The following is a 17,061-nucleotide window of genomic DNA, read 5'->3' as shown; positions in this document are numbered from 1 at the left end:
CCTCTGTCCATCCATTCATCTCTGCGAGTAGCTCAAATTGTGCTCTATATGCTTCCCACGGTGCCTTCCCATCGAATTCCTGTGGCTTCCTTCGCACTGGATCACTCCTAGTACTGACATTCATATCTGGGATGTGACTTCTAGCGGGACTGAATATGTCTGCATTAGGGTTGAGCTGCGGGCTCTGTAAGGGGCTTGCCATTGTCTGGGCTGATTAAGTCGGTGGTCAATGTATCCACTGCTGTAATCTCTCTTCTTGTTTCTTTTCTCGTTCTTCTTGTTTATTTTCTTTTTCCTCCAACAAGTGTTGTAATCTATCTTGTTTATTTTGCTGTTCGAGCTGCCATTGTTGTAGGTTTTTTTGCCACTGCTGTAATCTTTCTTCTTGTTTCTTTTCTCGTTCTTCTTGTTTCTTTTCTTTTTCCTCTAACAACTGCTGTAATCTCTCTTCTTGTTTAATTTCTCGTTCTTCTTGTTTCGAAAAGAAACAAGAAGAACGAGAAGAGAAATTACAACAGTTGTTAGAGGAAAAAGAAAAGAAACAAGAGGAGAAATTACAGCAGTTGTTGGAGGAGAAAGAAAATTTTTCCTCTAACAACTGTCGTAATTTCTCTTCTCGTTCTTCTTGTTTCTTTTCTTTTTTTTTATCCCACTTTCTGACACCAATTTGTTACGTCTCCGTTTGTTAATTAACTTTCCGAACTTCGTTCCGACGAAACTTTAGCGACACAAGTCCTTACTTAATAAAACTGGTTTATTCTTCCTGAATATAACTTCACGATACACTTGATTTCAACAATCACGCTAAAACAAACGTTAACTTCAACGATACTTTCTCACTGCAGATCAATTACTCACTACCTACACACACATTATTGTCCCGTCACGTTGTCACCCTCTTTTATATACCAGGCTACCCTATATCTAGTAAATGCTAGAGCATTCGCCAAGGTACAGGATAGTTCTAGAAACGTGGCGTGACACTAGTCATGTGACTTGCTGACGCAACAATATGTTTGATATATTAGATTAAATTGTCATGCTTACCTCGTTTCGTCTAGGTCTGCAGGTTTCAATAAACTGAATATTTTATCAAGTGTCGTGTTTATCTCGTTTCGTCTAGGTCTGCAAGTTTCAATAAATTGAAAGACCCAAGTCTGTGGGTTTCAATAAGTTAAGTATTATATCAAAGTGTCGTGCTTATTTCGTTTCTTCTAGGTGTGGCAGGCAGCAGCAAGCCAAATGTTTTTTTCTCTAAGTGTGTCCATGGGAGCCTTGATTATGTACAGCAGTTACAACGACTTCAGAAATAATATATTCAGGTAAAAGAAACACTTTCCATCATTCTAAGTTGTACGACTATGATAATAAAATATTTGTTATTTACTTTGAAATTGTGATGATATAAATAAAGTAATTTATGATATTTGTTTCAGAACAAAGACAATAATTTAAGATAACTTATATCATCTACTCTGGATGTCAGTAGAAAGAATGAGTTTATATGTATGTTTGTTTGCAATTAAGCACAAAGCTACACAATAGGCTATATGTGCTCTGCCCACTACGGGTATCGAAACCCCGATTGTGGCGTTATAATTCCTCAGTCATACCGCTGTACCACTGGGGAGCAGTTTTTATGTAATCAAAATAAATACATATTAACACTTTCATGATTTTGTTTATTTGTATTTTGGCTCTATCTACGACATATTTACTGATACCCATCTATTGATCTTATTTAGTATTCATTTATAACGTATTCGTCAGAAGACACACTGTGAAGTAGTTTAGAACATTTTTTCCAATGCTGGAATAAAGGCGCCAACTGTAAAATTCAAGCAAAAATGTATGTCATTGATAATTATAAATTAACACAAACCTTAGTCAAATAATTATGTAATAAGAACGTCATTTTTTTGTCAATACTTATTTCATATTTCAATGGTTTTCATTTATCTCGCCAATAGGTCAAACGTTATAGTTATTTCTCACGTTCTTGATGTATATCTTGCTGCTTCGGATGTTCACTCAAAAATGATTTAACCGAATTATTTCAGATGTTTATGAATTATGATATGTAGTCATTATGTTACCTAGGGATGCCATGGTTGTTAGTGTAATGGATACAGTTACTAGCCTGATATCTGGTACCGTTATTTTCTCCGTCCTGGGAGCCATGGCTCATGATTTGGGAAACGGAACACGGGTAGAAGATGTTGTGGCCAGTGGTGAGTGAAATTATGTGCAGAGTTTTATTTATTTGTAGATAAATAAATAGACTACTACACAAATAAATATTCATATTAGATTATTATACTTGATTCTAAGGTACTTAGTATCGTTGTTACATTATTTAAATTCTGAGTATCAGTTTTATAATTGAACCTAAAGCTGGATGTTTCAGGTTCCAATAAAACTTCGTGACATGCGCAGAAAAAGATGCCTGTAGCGAAAGTGATAAAAATAAAACTTTGTTATTAGGTAAAGTAGCAGAAGTAGAGACGTTTTACGGAAAGCAGGGAATAAAACTATAAATTGGAACAGTTCGTTGTCACCTACCATATAGTTCAATTGTTTATCTGGTATTACTTGTTCTGAGATAAATAATTTAACATTTGATTATGTAGTTTTTATCGACTTCCACTAGTGTAAAACTTTTATATAAGTAGTAACGATTGTTTGTTTGTAATTAAGCACAAAGCTACACAATGGGCTATCTGTGCTCTGCCCGCCACGGGTATCGAAACCCTGTTTTTAGCGTTGTAAGTCCGCAGACATACCGCTGTGCCACTGGAGGACAGTAGTAACGAATCTTATCAACAGATGTAGCACCATTCATGGACTTTTTCAATTGATAGTAACGCATTTTTAAAACCAATACTTCATATTTACTTTAATATGTATAATTGTTTATCAAATATTTATGGTACTAACAGCATACTTTCTGGATTCTAGATCACTCCTTCTTTTCTAAACAGTGAACTAAAATATTTAATTTGAAATTGCACTAAATTAGTAAATACATTTTACATGTTCATAGTTTTGTCTTTTGTAACTATATTTTTTGCTAGATCAGCAAATATTTAGATTTATATTTAAATAGCATTATAGTTGAGGCTAGTCTTCTTTGGTTTATAGTCCTTTAAGGATAATTATTGTTGATGCTAGTCTTATTTGGTATGTACTCCTTATTTGTCTTATTTGTCACATAGTCCTTGAAGAAGCATTGCTCATGATGGTAGTCTTATTTGATAATTATTGGTAATGGTATTTGCTGTATAGTCCTTCAACGGACATTATTGTTGGTGCTAGTAGTTGTAGCATTACTGTTGATGCTAGTTTTATTTGTCACATAGTCCTTGAAGAAGCATTGCTATATACTGCTTATTTGCTATATAGTTTTTTAAGGAGCATTATAGTTGGTGCTACACTTATTTGATATAGAGTCCTTGAAGAAACATTACTTTTGATGCAAGTCTTATTTGATACATAGTTATTTAAGGAGAATTACTGTTGGTGCTAGTATTATTTGTCACATAGTCCTTCAAAAAGTATTGCTCACGATGCTAGACTTATTTAGAATATAGCTCTTTTACTAGCATTATTGTTGATGCTAGTCTTATTTGTTATATACTTCTTTATCTATAATTATTGGTCATGCTAATATTATTTGTCATATAGTCCTTTGAAGAACATTATTGTTGGTGTTAGTCTTACTTGGTACATAGCCCTTTAATGAGCAGTACTGTTGATGCTAGTCTCATTTGGGATATCATCTTTATAGAGGCATTGCTCTTGATCCAAGTCTTGTTTTGTACATTGCCATTTAAGGAGCATTATTTTTTATGATAGTTACATTTTGTTCATAGTCCTTGAAGAAGCATTGCTACTGATGCTAGTGTTATTTCGTATATAGTTATTTAAGTAAAATTATTGTTGATACTAGTATTTGGTATATAGTCCTTTAAGGAGCATTATTGTTGGTGCTAGTCTTATTTATCACATTGTCCTTAAAGAAGCATTGCTCATGATCCTGGTCTTATTTGGTTTTTAGTCCTTTAAGGAGAATTATTCTTGATGCTAGTTTTAATTAGTGCATAGGCCTGGAAGAGGCATTACTCTTGATGCTGGTCTTATTTGGTATATAGTCCTTTAAAGAGCATTATTGTTGATGCTAGTAACATTTGGTTCATAGTCTTTGAAAAAGCATTGCTTTTGATGCTAGTCTTATTTGGTATATAGTTTTTCAAGAAACATTATTGTTAATGCTAAGCTTATTTGGTTCCCAGTTCTTTAAGGATATTGTGGACGTGGAAGAGCCCTGTAGACAGCCCTTGAAACTTGATCGACTTTATCTTGATAAAGAAAAGACCTGGGAATCCAATATTAACATGTAAAGCTTTACCAGGGGCTAATTGTAACAGCGTTTATAATCCAGTGCTTACTAAGATCAGAATAAAGCTGAAGAAAATGAAAAAGACAGTCAAAAATGCCAAGCTCAACCTGGCACTTCTGAAATCAAATCCAGCAATCAAGGGACATTTTGCAGTAGCAATATAGAAAAAAATCCAAGGTGCTAGAAGGATTAATGGATGTTGAGAAACAATGGGAATTGTTGAAAGAATCTATGAATCAAGCAGCCACAGATACAATACCACAAGTTCATAGAAGAAGAAGTAAGAAGAAATGGATGACAGATGATATTTTAAATCTAATGGACAAAAGAAAAGAAAGCAGAAATAATAGGGATGGATACAATCGACTAAACAGAGAGATATAAGAAAAATGCATACAAGCAAAGGAGGAATGGTTAAATGACAGCTGCAAAAAAAAATAGAGCTTTCAATCAAGACACAAAAGCAATGTACCAGAGAATTGACCAAGTATGTGGCAGAAGGACATGTTCAACAACAGGTTGTCTAAAATCAAAGGAAGGAGACGTCATCATGGAAAAGAACAAGATCTTGGAGAGGTGGCAAAATACATCAAGGAACTTTATGATGATGAAAGAATTGAAAACGTTATATTCAGGAATAAGTTTGAGGGCTCTCCAATTTTGAAAGAAGTATAAAGTGAAACATATAAAATGCTAATATTGTTTGGTACATAGTCCATTAGGGAGCATTATTGTTGATGCTATTCTTATTTGGTATAAAGTCATTGATCCAAGTTCTGTTTATTACATTGTCATTTAAGGAGCATTATTTTCGATGCTAAAGACATTTGATTTATAGTCCTTGAAGAAGCAAATCTCTTGATGTTATTCTTGTTTGGTATATAGTTGTTTAAGGAGCATTATTATTGGTGCTAGTGTTAATTGGTATATCCTCTTTAAGGACTATTATAGTTAATATTAGTCTTATTTGGTTTTTATTCCTTTGAGGAGCATTATTATTGATGCTAGTGTTATTTGGCATATCTTCTTTAAGAAGCATTATTGTTGATGGTAGTCTTCTGTGGTACATAGACCTTTAAAAAGTAGTATTCTTGACTTTATTTGATACATAATCATTAAAGAAGCTTTGATCTTGATGTTAGTCTTATTCGATACACAGTTAATGAACATTATTGTTGGTGCTAAAATGATTTGGTATATACTTCTTTAAGGATAATTATTTTTAATTCTAATATTATTTAAGAGGCAGTATTGTTGTTGCTCGACGTATTTGGTATTCAGGCCTTGAACAAGCATTAATGATGTTGCTAGTTTTATTTGGTATATAGTTCTTAAAGGTGCATTATTGCTAATGCTTGTCACATTTGGTGTATAGTCCTTTAATGAGCATTATTGTTGACGCTAGGCACATTTGTTTCATAGTCCTTGAAGAAGCTTTGCTCTTAATGCTAGTCTTATTTGGTATATAGTTCTTTACGTAGTATTATTGCTGATGCTAGTAATATTTGGTTCATTGTTCATTAAGGAGCACTATTGTTGGTGATAGTCTTATTTCACACACAGTCCTTGAAGAAGGATTACTTATTTGGTATATAGTTCTTTAAGAAGCAGCATTGTTGATGTTAGTCTTATTTGGTATAAGTCCTTCAATGAACGTTATTTGGAGACTAGTCTTATTTTTTCATAGTCTATGAAGAAGCATTGCTCTTCATGCTAGTGTTAATTCCTATATAGTTCTTTAAGAATCGTTGTTGTTGATGCTAGTCTTATTTGGTTTATATTAGGTCGTCGAGATATTAGTGTCGCTTTTTGAAGTAAAAACCCGAACAACTTATATATCAAACAAAACATTTATTAAATGAAATAGTCTCCATTTTTATCGATGATGCTTTTCCATCTTACAATCAGGTTGTTAATTCCCTGATTAAAGAAATCACTTGGCTTTGAAGCAAAAAATATGTCGATGTTCTCTTTAACACTTTCCATATTTGCATATGTTTTCCTATTAAGATGGTGTTGCAACGAACGAAAAAGATGGTAATCTGATGTTGCCATATCTGGAGAATATGGTGGGTGGGGGAGAACTTCCCAACCCAACTCCAGAATCTTGTGTTGCGTCAAACGTGCCACATGTGGACGTGCATTGTCGTGGAGAAGAACACCTTTACGATTGACGAATGAAGGGCGTTTCTGATGAAGGGCTTGATTTAAACGTTCCAGTTGCTGACTATAGATCTCTGCATTGAGAGTTCGCTGTGGATTGAGCAGTTATAAATTAATTATTCCTTTGATGTGGATGGAGTTCAGGTTTTGGAGTCGGAAGTGCTTCTTGTCTAGGACCGAGCCATTATTTTTGGCGTTTAATATTCGAATAGAGAATCCATTTTTCATCACCGATGACAATTCTGTCCAAAAATAGTTCACGCGCATTACGCACCAGAAAAGACGATGCAACGTTCACACGTTGAAACGATGATCATCAGAGAGTTCGTGAGGCACCCAAACCAAACGCCTTCTTTATGGAGTTTTCCCATATTCCTTAGATGTTTAGGTATTGTTTTATAAGAGACATGCAATTTCAGGGCCATTTCACGAGTGTGTTGTCTTGGGTTAGACACAACAAGCGTCTTTAGAGCATTAATATAAATTCCAACATGTACGTTTTTTTTGGGGGGGGGGGTTAATGAAAGTGTTCCAAAACGCGACATTAATTTCTTGATGACCTAATAGTTCTTTAGTGACCATTATTGTTCGTACTACTCTTATACGGTACATTGTTTTTAAAGATATATTGCCCTTGATAATAATATTATCTGCTACACAGTAATTTAAGAAACGTTAGACTTGATTGTTACATAGTCCTTAAAGAAGCGTTATCTTTGATGCTCGAGTTATTTGGTATACAGTCTTTTATGAGGCATTAGTCTTGATGCTAAGCGTATTTGTGTATTTGTTACACAATCCTTGTAGAAGTATTACTCTTGACGCTAAACTCATTTGCTACGTAGACTTTGAAGAAGTATTTCACTTGATGCTATACGTATTTCTTATACAATCCAAAGAAGTATCGATCCTATAACCTTAAAGAAATATTGGTCTTAATGCTAGTGTTATTTGGTACACAGTTCTTTAAAAAACATTACTCTTGATGCTAATGTTATTTGTTACACGGTTCTTTAAGCAACACTTCTTTTGACGCTAATGTTATCTGGTACACAGTCCTTAAAGAAGAGTTGGTCTTGATTCGAATCTTATTTGTAATATAGTACTTTAAGAAGCTTTATTCTTGATACTAGTGTTATTTGGTATATATTTCTTTAAGATGCATTACACTTGGAGATAATGGTGTTAGATACACAGATACTAATTGTATTTGATATATAGTCGTTGATAATAATGTTATTTGGTACACAGTTTTTAAGAAACATCGCTTTTGATGTTAATGTTGTTTGATATATAGTCCTTTAAGAAGCATGACTCTTGATGCTCAAGTTATTTGGTACACAATTCTTTATTAAGATACATTAGTGTTGATACTATTGTTATTTAGTACATTATCTAAAAAACACTATTAAGGAGCATTACTGCTGATGTTAGGCTTATTTGGTATATAGTACTTTAAGGAGCATTATTGTTGACACTGGCATTGTTTGGTGTGTAGCTTCCATGGAGCAGTATTCTTGATGCTAGTCTTATTTGGTGTATAGTCCTTGGAGAATGCTTAAAGCTGTAGCGTTAGATGAGTACAAAGTTTTCCTGGAATTAGTGATTGTTGAATCTCTTACATATAATTATGATTCAATAATTGGAATTAATGAATTGGTAAAAATTATTATTTTTCTAGACAATTCTGTTAAAATGTAACTTGTTCCACGCATTTTCAAAAGCAAAACGTATTTTGGCACGTTGAAAAAATTCATTACGAGTATCATTTGCTCTCTTATCTGGTCCTTTGTATTACTTCGAATCCAATCTTTCTTTAGCTTTTTCTAGAATGTTATATTTTGATGGATGTTTTATATTTGTATTCCAGGAATAGAGCTACAGCATTTTGCGCAAAGCTACTCTGCACTAGCCGTCCCAATTTTGAAGTGATAAACTAGTGGGAAGGAAGCTAATCAACACTACCCACCGCCATCACTTGGGATACTCTTTACCACTAAATAGTGACAGTCATATTATAACGTTCCCGTAGCAGAAAGGGCGAGCACGTTCGGTGTTGTCATTTTAACCCACGACCCACAGATTACGGGTCACATTTCTTTTTATTTGCTTGGTTGCTAACGATGACGTAAATATTAGAATTTTTTTTATTGTTTAGTTATGCTATAAAAACAGTATTTAGTTATTTTTGTTTGACTTCTTGTAGCAATGAGCTCAACAGGTGTTTTTTTTTTACATTTCCCTACTTCAGTATCATATGCCATATTCAAGTTACGATACGAGGTTATTATTGTCAAGCTTAAATAAAATATCAAATTAAGATGAAAAACAAATGGCCAATTACGTCACTCTGACGTATTTCAATAGATGTAGTCATTCTTGCATAGTATGAAAGATAGGCTTAATTAATTCATATTATCAATCAATAAAAGCAGTATCTCCTCCCCCCACAAAAACATTACAGTAAATGAAAAAATCGATAAGTGAAAAGAAACTCTGTAAACTCAGGAAATTTGGTCAGTTATCTAAAAATGAGGGCTTATCATGGACTTTCTGCCTTCTGTAGTCATATGTACTTTCCACACTGTTATGGCGGCTTTTCGTGGACCACAAAAGTTAGTTAACTTTATGCTGTTCTTATTTTTTTTAATTACTTTGCTTTTCTGTTCTAATAAAAGAAACTTATATTTGGATTGCAGGAATGTTCCAGCAGAGGGTCAGGTATCCGGACTAAACTGACTCATGTTGGGACCTTCTTTGCCAGGCAACTATGACGTTAGGCCAAAGGGGGACCCATGCAAAAAGAAAGCTAGTTTTCATTCTAAAGTCAAGCTCGCTTTCTAAGTTCAGAGTTCTCGTTAGACGATCCAGAAAGACTTAGTTTTTAAATCAACAGAATAGAGAAAGCTGCAGGTATAAACACTATCTAGCCTGTCCACGTACTGTGGTAGGCAAGCTGCAGGTATAAACACTATCTAGCCTGTCCACGTACTGCGGTAGGCAAGCTGCAGGTATAAACACTGTCTAACCTGTCCACGTACTGTGGTAGGCAAGCTGCAGGTATAAACACTATCTATCCTGTCCACGTACTGTGGTAGGCAAGCTGCAGGTATAAACACTATCTAGTCTGTCCACGTACTGTGGTAGGCAAGCTGCAGGTATAAACACTATCTAGCCTGTTCACGTACTGTGGTAGGCAAGCTGCAGGTATAAACACTATCTAGCCTGTCCACGTACTGTGGTAGGTACGCGTGCTCAGTTTTTAGTGTTTCTCCGTAGTATTAATTAAAGATTTTATTCGTTTTACATAAAGTGTCCAGACTCTGTTGTTTGTATACCAAGCTGAAAACTTGCAGTAAAATCAGTTTGATCTGAAAAACACAAGAGTACAAGCCGTCACAGTCCCACTTGGCAGAGCGATGGCCTTGTTAACCAAAGATACTGGGCTCAAGCTCCAGTCCTGCAGTTTATTTTCATTTATTATAATGGCTGTTAAATATGCTTAGTTACCAGGACTCTTTCGGGTGGCTGCGTTACGTATACACTTTGACGTTCGGATGTAGTTATCCTTGCATGTCATGATAGATAGGTTTAGTTGTTAGGACTCTTTCTTGGAATGCCTTCTCAACATTAGAGAAATGGGTAACTGTAGTCTGATGACGACTGGAACTTAACGTTATAATTCGAAGTAGACCGGTCAAGTGGTCTGCGGTCTATATTTTGTGTTGGAAACCAATTTGAAGATTGATGAGTCTTGATATTCAAAAGTTTTTGCTTTGTTATCACAGATTTAGTGTTAAGAGTCAGACATGCTATGTAATGTTATTTTGAACACATTTTAACAGTAGATGTCACATATATTCCACGAAATGAATAAGTATTAACTTCGTAAATGTTCTCTATGTTGTTTTATAGGCCCAGGACTGGCATTTGTGGCGTATCCAGAGGCTTTAACACGTCTTCCCGTACCACAGCTCTGGTCTGTCCTATTTTTCCTCATGCTGTACATTCTAGGACTAGACAGTGAGGTACCTTACCTAAGTATATGGATTATCTAGCTTATAACTGTATAATAGTCAAAGTATATATATGTATAACTGTCTACAAGTACGTGTACATTTATACACATGAATACGTTCATTAAGAAAAACCTAGAAATAGGGTACATTCATTATAACACGTTTATTTGGATATCACATATTAAAACTAAACAATAATATATATATATATAAATAATGAATTAACTTTTACAGGTCCCAGGTTTTGTAAGTACTTAATAACCCCTACCCCTTAATGTTTGACGGAATGAAGCACAATTCCTTACGCTCATGGTACATATTTCTCTTGATAAATGTGACCATTGGTCTTCGAAATGTACGTTTTTTATACTAGGTGTGTTTCTAAACTACGGGTATTATAAAAAGATTTATTACATTATCTAACTTTTTCTACATTGATTAAAAACTAACCGTTATTATTTTTTGTATTTGTTTTTCAGTTTGCGCTGTTAGAAAATGTCTTAACCAGCATCTCGGACGAAATACCTATCCTTAGAAACCATAAGATAAAGTTCTGTATAATAACTGGTATAATTTGTTTCTTCTTGGGTCTTCCCTGCGTAACCAAGGTAATTCAATATTCACTTTCTTGCTCTTGTTGTGTAACCACAGAAATATATGTTTTTTTAAATGTGTATTTTCAACGTAATCCAAGTAATGTAATATGTTCATTCTCTTGTTTCTCCGTGGAGAAGTATTTAAGTAACCAAGGTTACTATAACCATGGTGGCATGGTATGTTTAATTGATCCTTTCCTGCGTATGCAAGGAAGTGTGTGTCTCTCTCTGTATTGTCGTATAACATATGATTTGCCAGTTTAATAACTGTAGCGTAATTCTGTATTCCAACAGCATATTTTATAGTGTGGCTTTAAATTTCTCTTTAAATTTTAGAATTGGACCACTATAAATAATTCAAATATGATTTTGTCTAAGAACATTATACAAATATTTTTTCTGCAAACTTGGTTGGAAAAAATTTACATGTCTTTACAACTTTTCCTTTTGGGTTCGACGTGGATTAGTGGTTAGCTGTGGATCGAAAGGTCCAAGGTTTGTGCCTGAGATACGTTATTGAATATACTCCGCACTTTCATGTATGGTCGAGATATAAAAGTTACAGTCAATCCTGTTTGGTTAAGAGTATCTGAGTGTGTCCGGTTCTGTTGGCTCATTGCCCTCCAGTAGTTAGAGTCCCAGTTACCAGGCACGTTGCTAGAGTGTGTCAGGCAATGGGAAGGGGTAGAGATAATGATGTCACCAGAGAAAGCATGTTGTTAGGGACGAGTTGCTAGGCCACTATGACAGGTGGACATGAAGTGATAACACCAGAACTCACGGTGCTAGAGACATGTCCGCCTGTCATGGTGGCCTAGCAACATGTCCCTAGCACCGCGACTTCTGGTTCGACTTTGTGGAATTATTACATCATGTCCACCTGTCATGGTGACCCAGCAATGCGTCTCTAAGAATGCGCCATCTCTGGTGACATCATTATCTCTACCCCTTCACATTGCCTGAGAATAACAGACGTTTAGCGCCGTGTGGTGGTGTGTCTGACAAGTGGGACCATAACTACTCCTGCCTGTTCTAAATTAGGAATGCCTATGCCTTAGCCTTGGAGTCTCGAATTTGACCATTAAGATCAAATGTTGCATAAGGTGCTGTTTATGTTCAAATTACTAAATATCGCTTGTTTTCTTTACCTCAGTGAAAACCTTAATTATAAAATGTGTTTTCTTTTTAACCTTTCCTTAGCAACCAGGGTAACAAACTTATATAATCGGGTGGTAGACACATTTCTGAACGTGTTTATCGTAATGTGTAATTGGAGGAATTTGGTAATTAACAAGATTTGTTTTTCATATTTTTTCAAGCTTGTAAACATATAGATATATTTAATTATCTGGATAACACTATATATACATTATCCCACACTATTTGGAATGTTTATGTAGTAATAAGACACTGAAATTTAAGAAGAACAAAGCATTTCTAAGTCAAACCACCAGTTAGAAGTAGAAATAACTGGCTGTGTTGCACTGATTTAAGCACGAGTTGAGAGAGAGATATGCTAGTAACTGGCTGTGTTATACTGAGTTAGGCGCGAGTTGAATGGGAGATATGCGAGTAGCTAGCTGGATGTGTTGCTCTGAGAAAGGGATTAGTTGACTCTGTGGTAGAGCTCTAGATTTCCGAGCTGGCGAGCCGGGATCAATTCTGTGTTATACAACAAAATATTCCCCGTACTTTAAGCTTTCGGTGCATTATAAAAATGACAATCAATCTCTTAGCATGGATGATGGGTTACCAGGTGCTGCTGACTGCCTGCCTTCCATTTGGCCAGTACTTCATATTAAGTGGATAGTCTTCGTATCTTTGCCATAAATATAAAACAAAAACCAAAACAAATGCACCAAGTAACTAAGAAGAATAGTATTTCCCATTGTATTGTTTGTTGTTAAGAGCAAAGCTACACAGTCGGCTATATATGCTATGCCCACCACGGGTATCGAAACCCGGTCGTTAGCGTTTAAACCTTTAGACTTACTGCTGAACCACTGGAGGAGGCAGTTAGCATTGTAAGTAAGAAAGGATATATTAATAAATAAGAATATTGTTTAATTTTTCAATAGAATAACGACGTTTCGCTTCGTAGGTCAGCAACATTTGTTAGCAAAGAATTAAATATTGTTAAGTTTAACAGGCAATATATTGTTTCGTATCCTAACTTTAAAAAAAATCAAGAAAAAATATTATAAAGTTTAACAGTGGATATTATTTCTTTTTCTGGCAATTTAACAAATGTTTTATTCTGTTTGTTTACTAATAAGCACAAAGTTACACTTTGGGATATATGATTTGTATCCATTGAAACCTGTATTTTAGCATTGTAAGCTTTCTAGCTTACCGCTGAGCCAGTGATGAGCATTTTATTCTATAAAAATATCTGTCTAGCTGTGCATTGTTATGAAGTTAGCGACACACAAATCAAGTTTCTATTTCAGAGAAAGAAACAAGACCTGAAGTGGTTGGGGCAAACTTAGTGTAATGGTTAATTTGTCCAAACTGTAAATCCGAGAATTCATGGCTTGCCCCAAGTTAACAAAAAATGTGCTCCGTTCTTTAGGGCTTTGGGTGTGCTATAAGACGATCAAATTTCATTACTCGGTCACAAGAAAGTAGCCCAAGAGTGGGCGCTTTTAACTAGCTGCTTTCTTTCTAGTCTCTCAGTTCAAAATTAAAGACCGCTATGTGCAGATAGTTCTTTGTGTTATTTTTGCGGGAAATGTTTGAAACAACCTTGAAAATGCTATGTCATTGAAAAACTGAATCCATGTTTGCTCCTAAGAATAACACGTGTAAGCATTATTACTGCACATGCACAGTAACAGCATATAGTCCTCTGCTTCATTAATATAAATACTTTAGGAATGTCTTGAGTGGCTTCAACGCATTTGCTTACTGTACAGTTTATGCTTATAATTACTTTCTAACAAAGTCTATCAGGAACCACGATAATCCTCAATTATAGGGTTTGACCAAGAATTTCATTAAAATTCTAAGCGAACATATGGGCAAGAACCATCTTAAAAACTAGAACTTGTTCTTGAATCAACTCTCAATATTCTTATTGGCTACAGGCTGCTAAAATACTGATAATATTAAAAAAAAGGTTGATTTTCCGATTGTTAGACAAAATTCAAAATTGATCCACTTGTTCTTCATATTATTCTTGTTTGACAATCCTACAGAAAAAATGGCTATGAATAATTTACTGAAACCTGGATAAACGTACCAAAAACACTCTTGCACAGGTCATAGGACTATTGTATGTTGATTCTTAAAAAAGAAGGAGAAATTTTATCTATTTTTTTCTTGATATTTGCCAAGTTTCTCTTCGAACCCATTCAAGCACCGAAGCCTACAGCAAAAACGGCTACGTATACAGCGTCAAAATCTATGCACAGCTACTAAAAAAACTCCTGCGAAGGTTGTAGGGCAATTTCTAAGTTAATTCTTGAAAGTTGAGATTTCCATTCCCTAAAATTGTTGAAGTTCTTCTTCATTACCAACATAAGCAACACTATACTAGTCGAAACAATTCGTTTTATTACAGTAGGCATTGTGTATATATTATTCTCGAGTTCGCTTTGTCTCTACAGGGTTAACTGCGACTATTTCGGTGAGTTATCTAAAAGTAGACAATTACCATAATAGATTTCTCTACTCTTGTGAGGATTGATTTATTCTACTCATATTCGTACTTCCCTTCGTAAAAGCGTGTTTACACGAAACCTCAGGAACAAAACCACCTGGCTCAGTCAATAATGGCTAGGTGGAAAAAAAAGCTGATGCAGCAGTAAACATTTGAAAAACGTGTAACATTCAACTTAATACATATGCAGTATGTATCTTAAAATTTATTATCCATAAAAGTACTGTAGACATGGAGTCAAAATAGGGATTTGTAGCTTGAGAAAGTAATGTAGACACTATTTCCAGCCTAGTTTGTTTAACTTTTTTAGATTCCCTAGTTGTAGGATTGAAAATATAATCTTTGCATTGAAATTAACAATTTTTAATTATCTTGTTGAAAATGTTGTTGTAGGCTATTTGGGTGAAGAATTGATAAATATGTTTTTCATCTTTGCATATTTCATTTTGTTATTTTACAGGGTGGGCAATATATCCTAGAGATAATGGACAAGTATGGGGGTGGAACGGCTGTCATTCTTATAGCCATTGTAGAATCCATTGCTATAAATTGGATATATGGTAAGTTTAACATACGACATGTTGAAAGCCTGTTATAATGATAACGAACCCCTTTCCTTCTTTTCTGAATCCAGCAGCTTAGTTTTCTTTTTTTTGGAGGGGGGGGGGATGCAGAAAAACAAATACGCCGATTATTCGTATTCCTTCATATCCTCTGCTAAAATTCTGTTTGCAAGCTTGCAGAATGTGAGTAATTTAGAAATTTTTTTATTAATATTAAAAAGAATTACAATGCATATTAAAAGATTCACAACGAGAGGTATTAATACTCCAAAGATTGAGTCAAAGTTTTATTATATGAAAGGTATTTTCTTCTGGTGTCTCAGAGGTAAGCTTGAGGACTTATTACGTTGAATTTTGGGGCTCGATATCTGCGATGAGCACAGCGCTAATAGCCCATTGTGCAGCTTCGCGCTGAAACCAAACAACAAAGAAACTGAAAGTGTTTTGGGGCTCAATATCTGCGATGGGCACAGCGCTAATAGCCCATTGTGCAGCTTCGCGCTGAAACCAAACAAACAAAGAAACTGAAAGTGTTTTGGGGCTCGATATCTGCGATGGGCACAGCGCTAATAGCCCATTGTGCAGCTTCGCGCTGAAACCAAACAAACAAAGAAACTGAAAGTATTTTGGGGCTCGATATCTGCGAGGGGCACAGCGCTAATAGCCCATTGTGCAGCTTCGCACTGAAACCAAACAAACAAAGAAACTGAAAGTGTTATACACTTTTATAAGTTTTGTTCAGACGCCATTGTTTCCTTCAGATAAGTTTACCCGTAACTTTTAATGTTTTAGATACCAAAATGAAGTTTGAAAATCTTGGCTGTACTTCATGAAGGAATTAAACGATAGTGTGATTTATAATTATTAGTAAAATCCAGCGCTAAAACTTCTGATAAAACATATCACATTATTCGGTTTCCTTTACATACCAGGACGTGTGACAATACAAATCTCTGAGCATTTTTTACAAGTTGTAATGTCTTTAGTCAAAAGGAATTCTATCAATTATATTTAACCGTTTAAACGCTGGCTCTTAATTGTACTGAAAGTTTCTTATCGTAATAATGGATTTGTCTCTATCAGTGTGTGGCGTTATAGTATTGATAATATTTCCACGTTATTTCAATGTATTCATTTATGATAAAAAGGTGGTTTACAAGATGTAGATTAAGATAATTTTCTTTTTATTAATTGTATGTTTAGGGAAACTTCACTAAAACTAAATTAACGATGCTAATTTAAAACTTATGATTCTTTTTCTAATATTTCTAATATAACTTTTTTAGAGAACATTTTTTTAACTTTAAAATTTGAACTTTATCAAAAAGAAAAACAACTCTCATATTTATATGTTTAAAATGTGTGTATTTTATACAATATTCAGGCTTAGACCGGTTTTGTGATGACATCTACTTCATGCTAGGTCAAAAACCCGGAATTTACTGGCGGATCACATGGCGATATACATCACCAGCGATTTTGACTGTAAGAAATAATTTTAATAACTATATGTCTATAGTACTCATAGGTACTCATATGCGGTTAGACGGTTATGTAACGTGTAGGACGTTGTGAACTTAGGTACTCATATGCGGTTAGACGGTTATGTAACGTGTAGGACGTTGTGAACTTATGTACTCATATGCGGTTAGACGGTTAT

At 34.8% G+C, this 17,061-nt stretch overlaps 1 protein-coding gene across 2 annotated transcripts in view; it reads left to right on the top strand.

Moving 5' to 3' along the window:
• LOC106462163 (sodium-dependent proline transporter-like) overlaps window positions 1-17,061 on the top strand; it is an 81,838-nt gene that overhangs the window by 59,715 nt on the left and 5,062 nt on the right. The window contains exons 8-13 of one of the 2 annotated variants that reach the window (XM_022389332.1): window positions 1,219-1,322; window positions 2,101-2,231; window positions 10,478-10,590; window positions 11,061-11,189; window positions 15,299-15,398; window positions 16,825-16,886. In XM_022389332.1, the coding sequence (XP_022245040.1) occupies window positions 1,219-1,322; window positions 2,101-2,231; window positions 10,478-10,590; window positions 11,061-11,189; window positions 15,299-15,398; window positions 16,825-16,886 (639 nt within the window). Of the gene's footprint in view, window positions 1-1,218; window positions 1,323-2,100; window positions 2,232-10,477; window positions 10,591-11,060; window positions 11,190-15,298; window positions 15,399-16,785; window positions 16,887-17,061 lie in introns of both variants that reach the window. The other variant, XM_013922062.2, reaches the window with a different exon arrangement.

This window comes from Limulus polyphemus, unplaced genomic scaffold, assembly GCF_000517525.1.
Source record: "Limulus polyphemus unplaced genomic scaffold, Limulus_polyphemus-2.1.2 Scaffold1107, whole genome shotgun sequence".
Taxonomy (NCBI): Eukaryota; Metazoa; Arthropoda; class Merostomata; order Xiphosura; family Limulidae; genus Limulus; species Limulus polyphemus.
The sequence above is the reverse complement of the archived record's forward strand: the minus strand, read 5'-3'. Positions and strand labels throughout refer to the sequence as shown.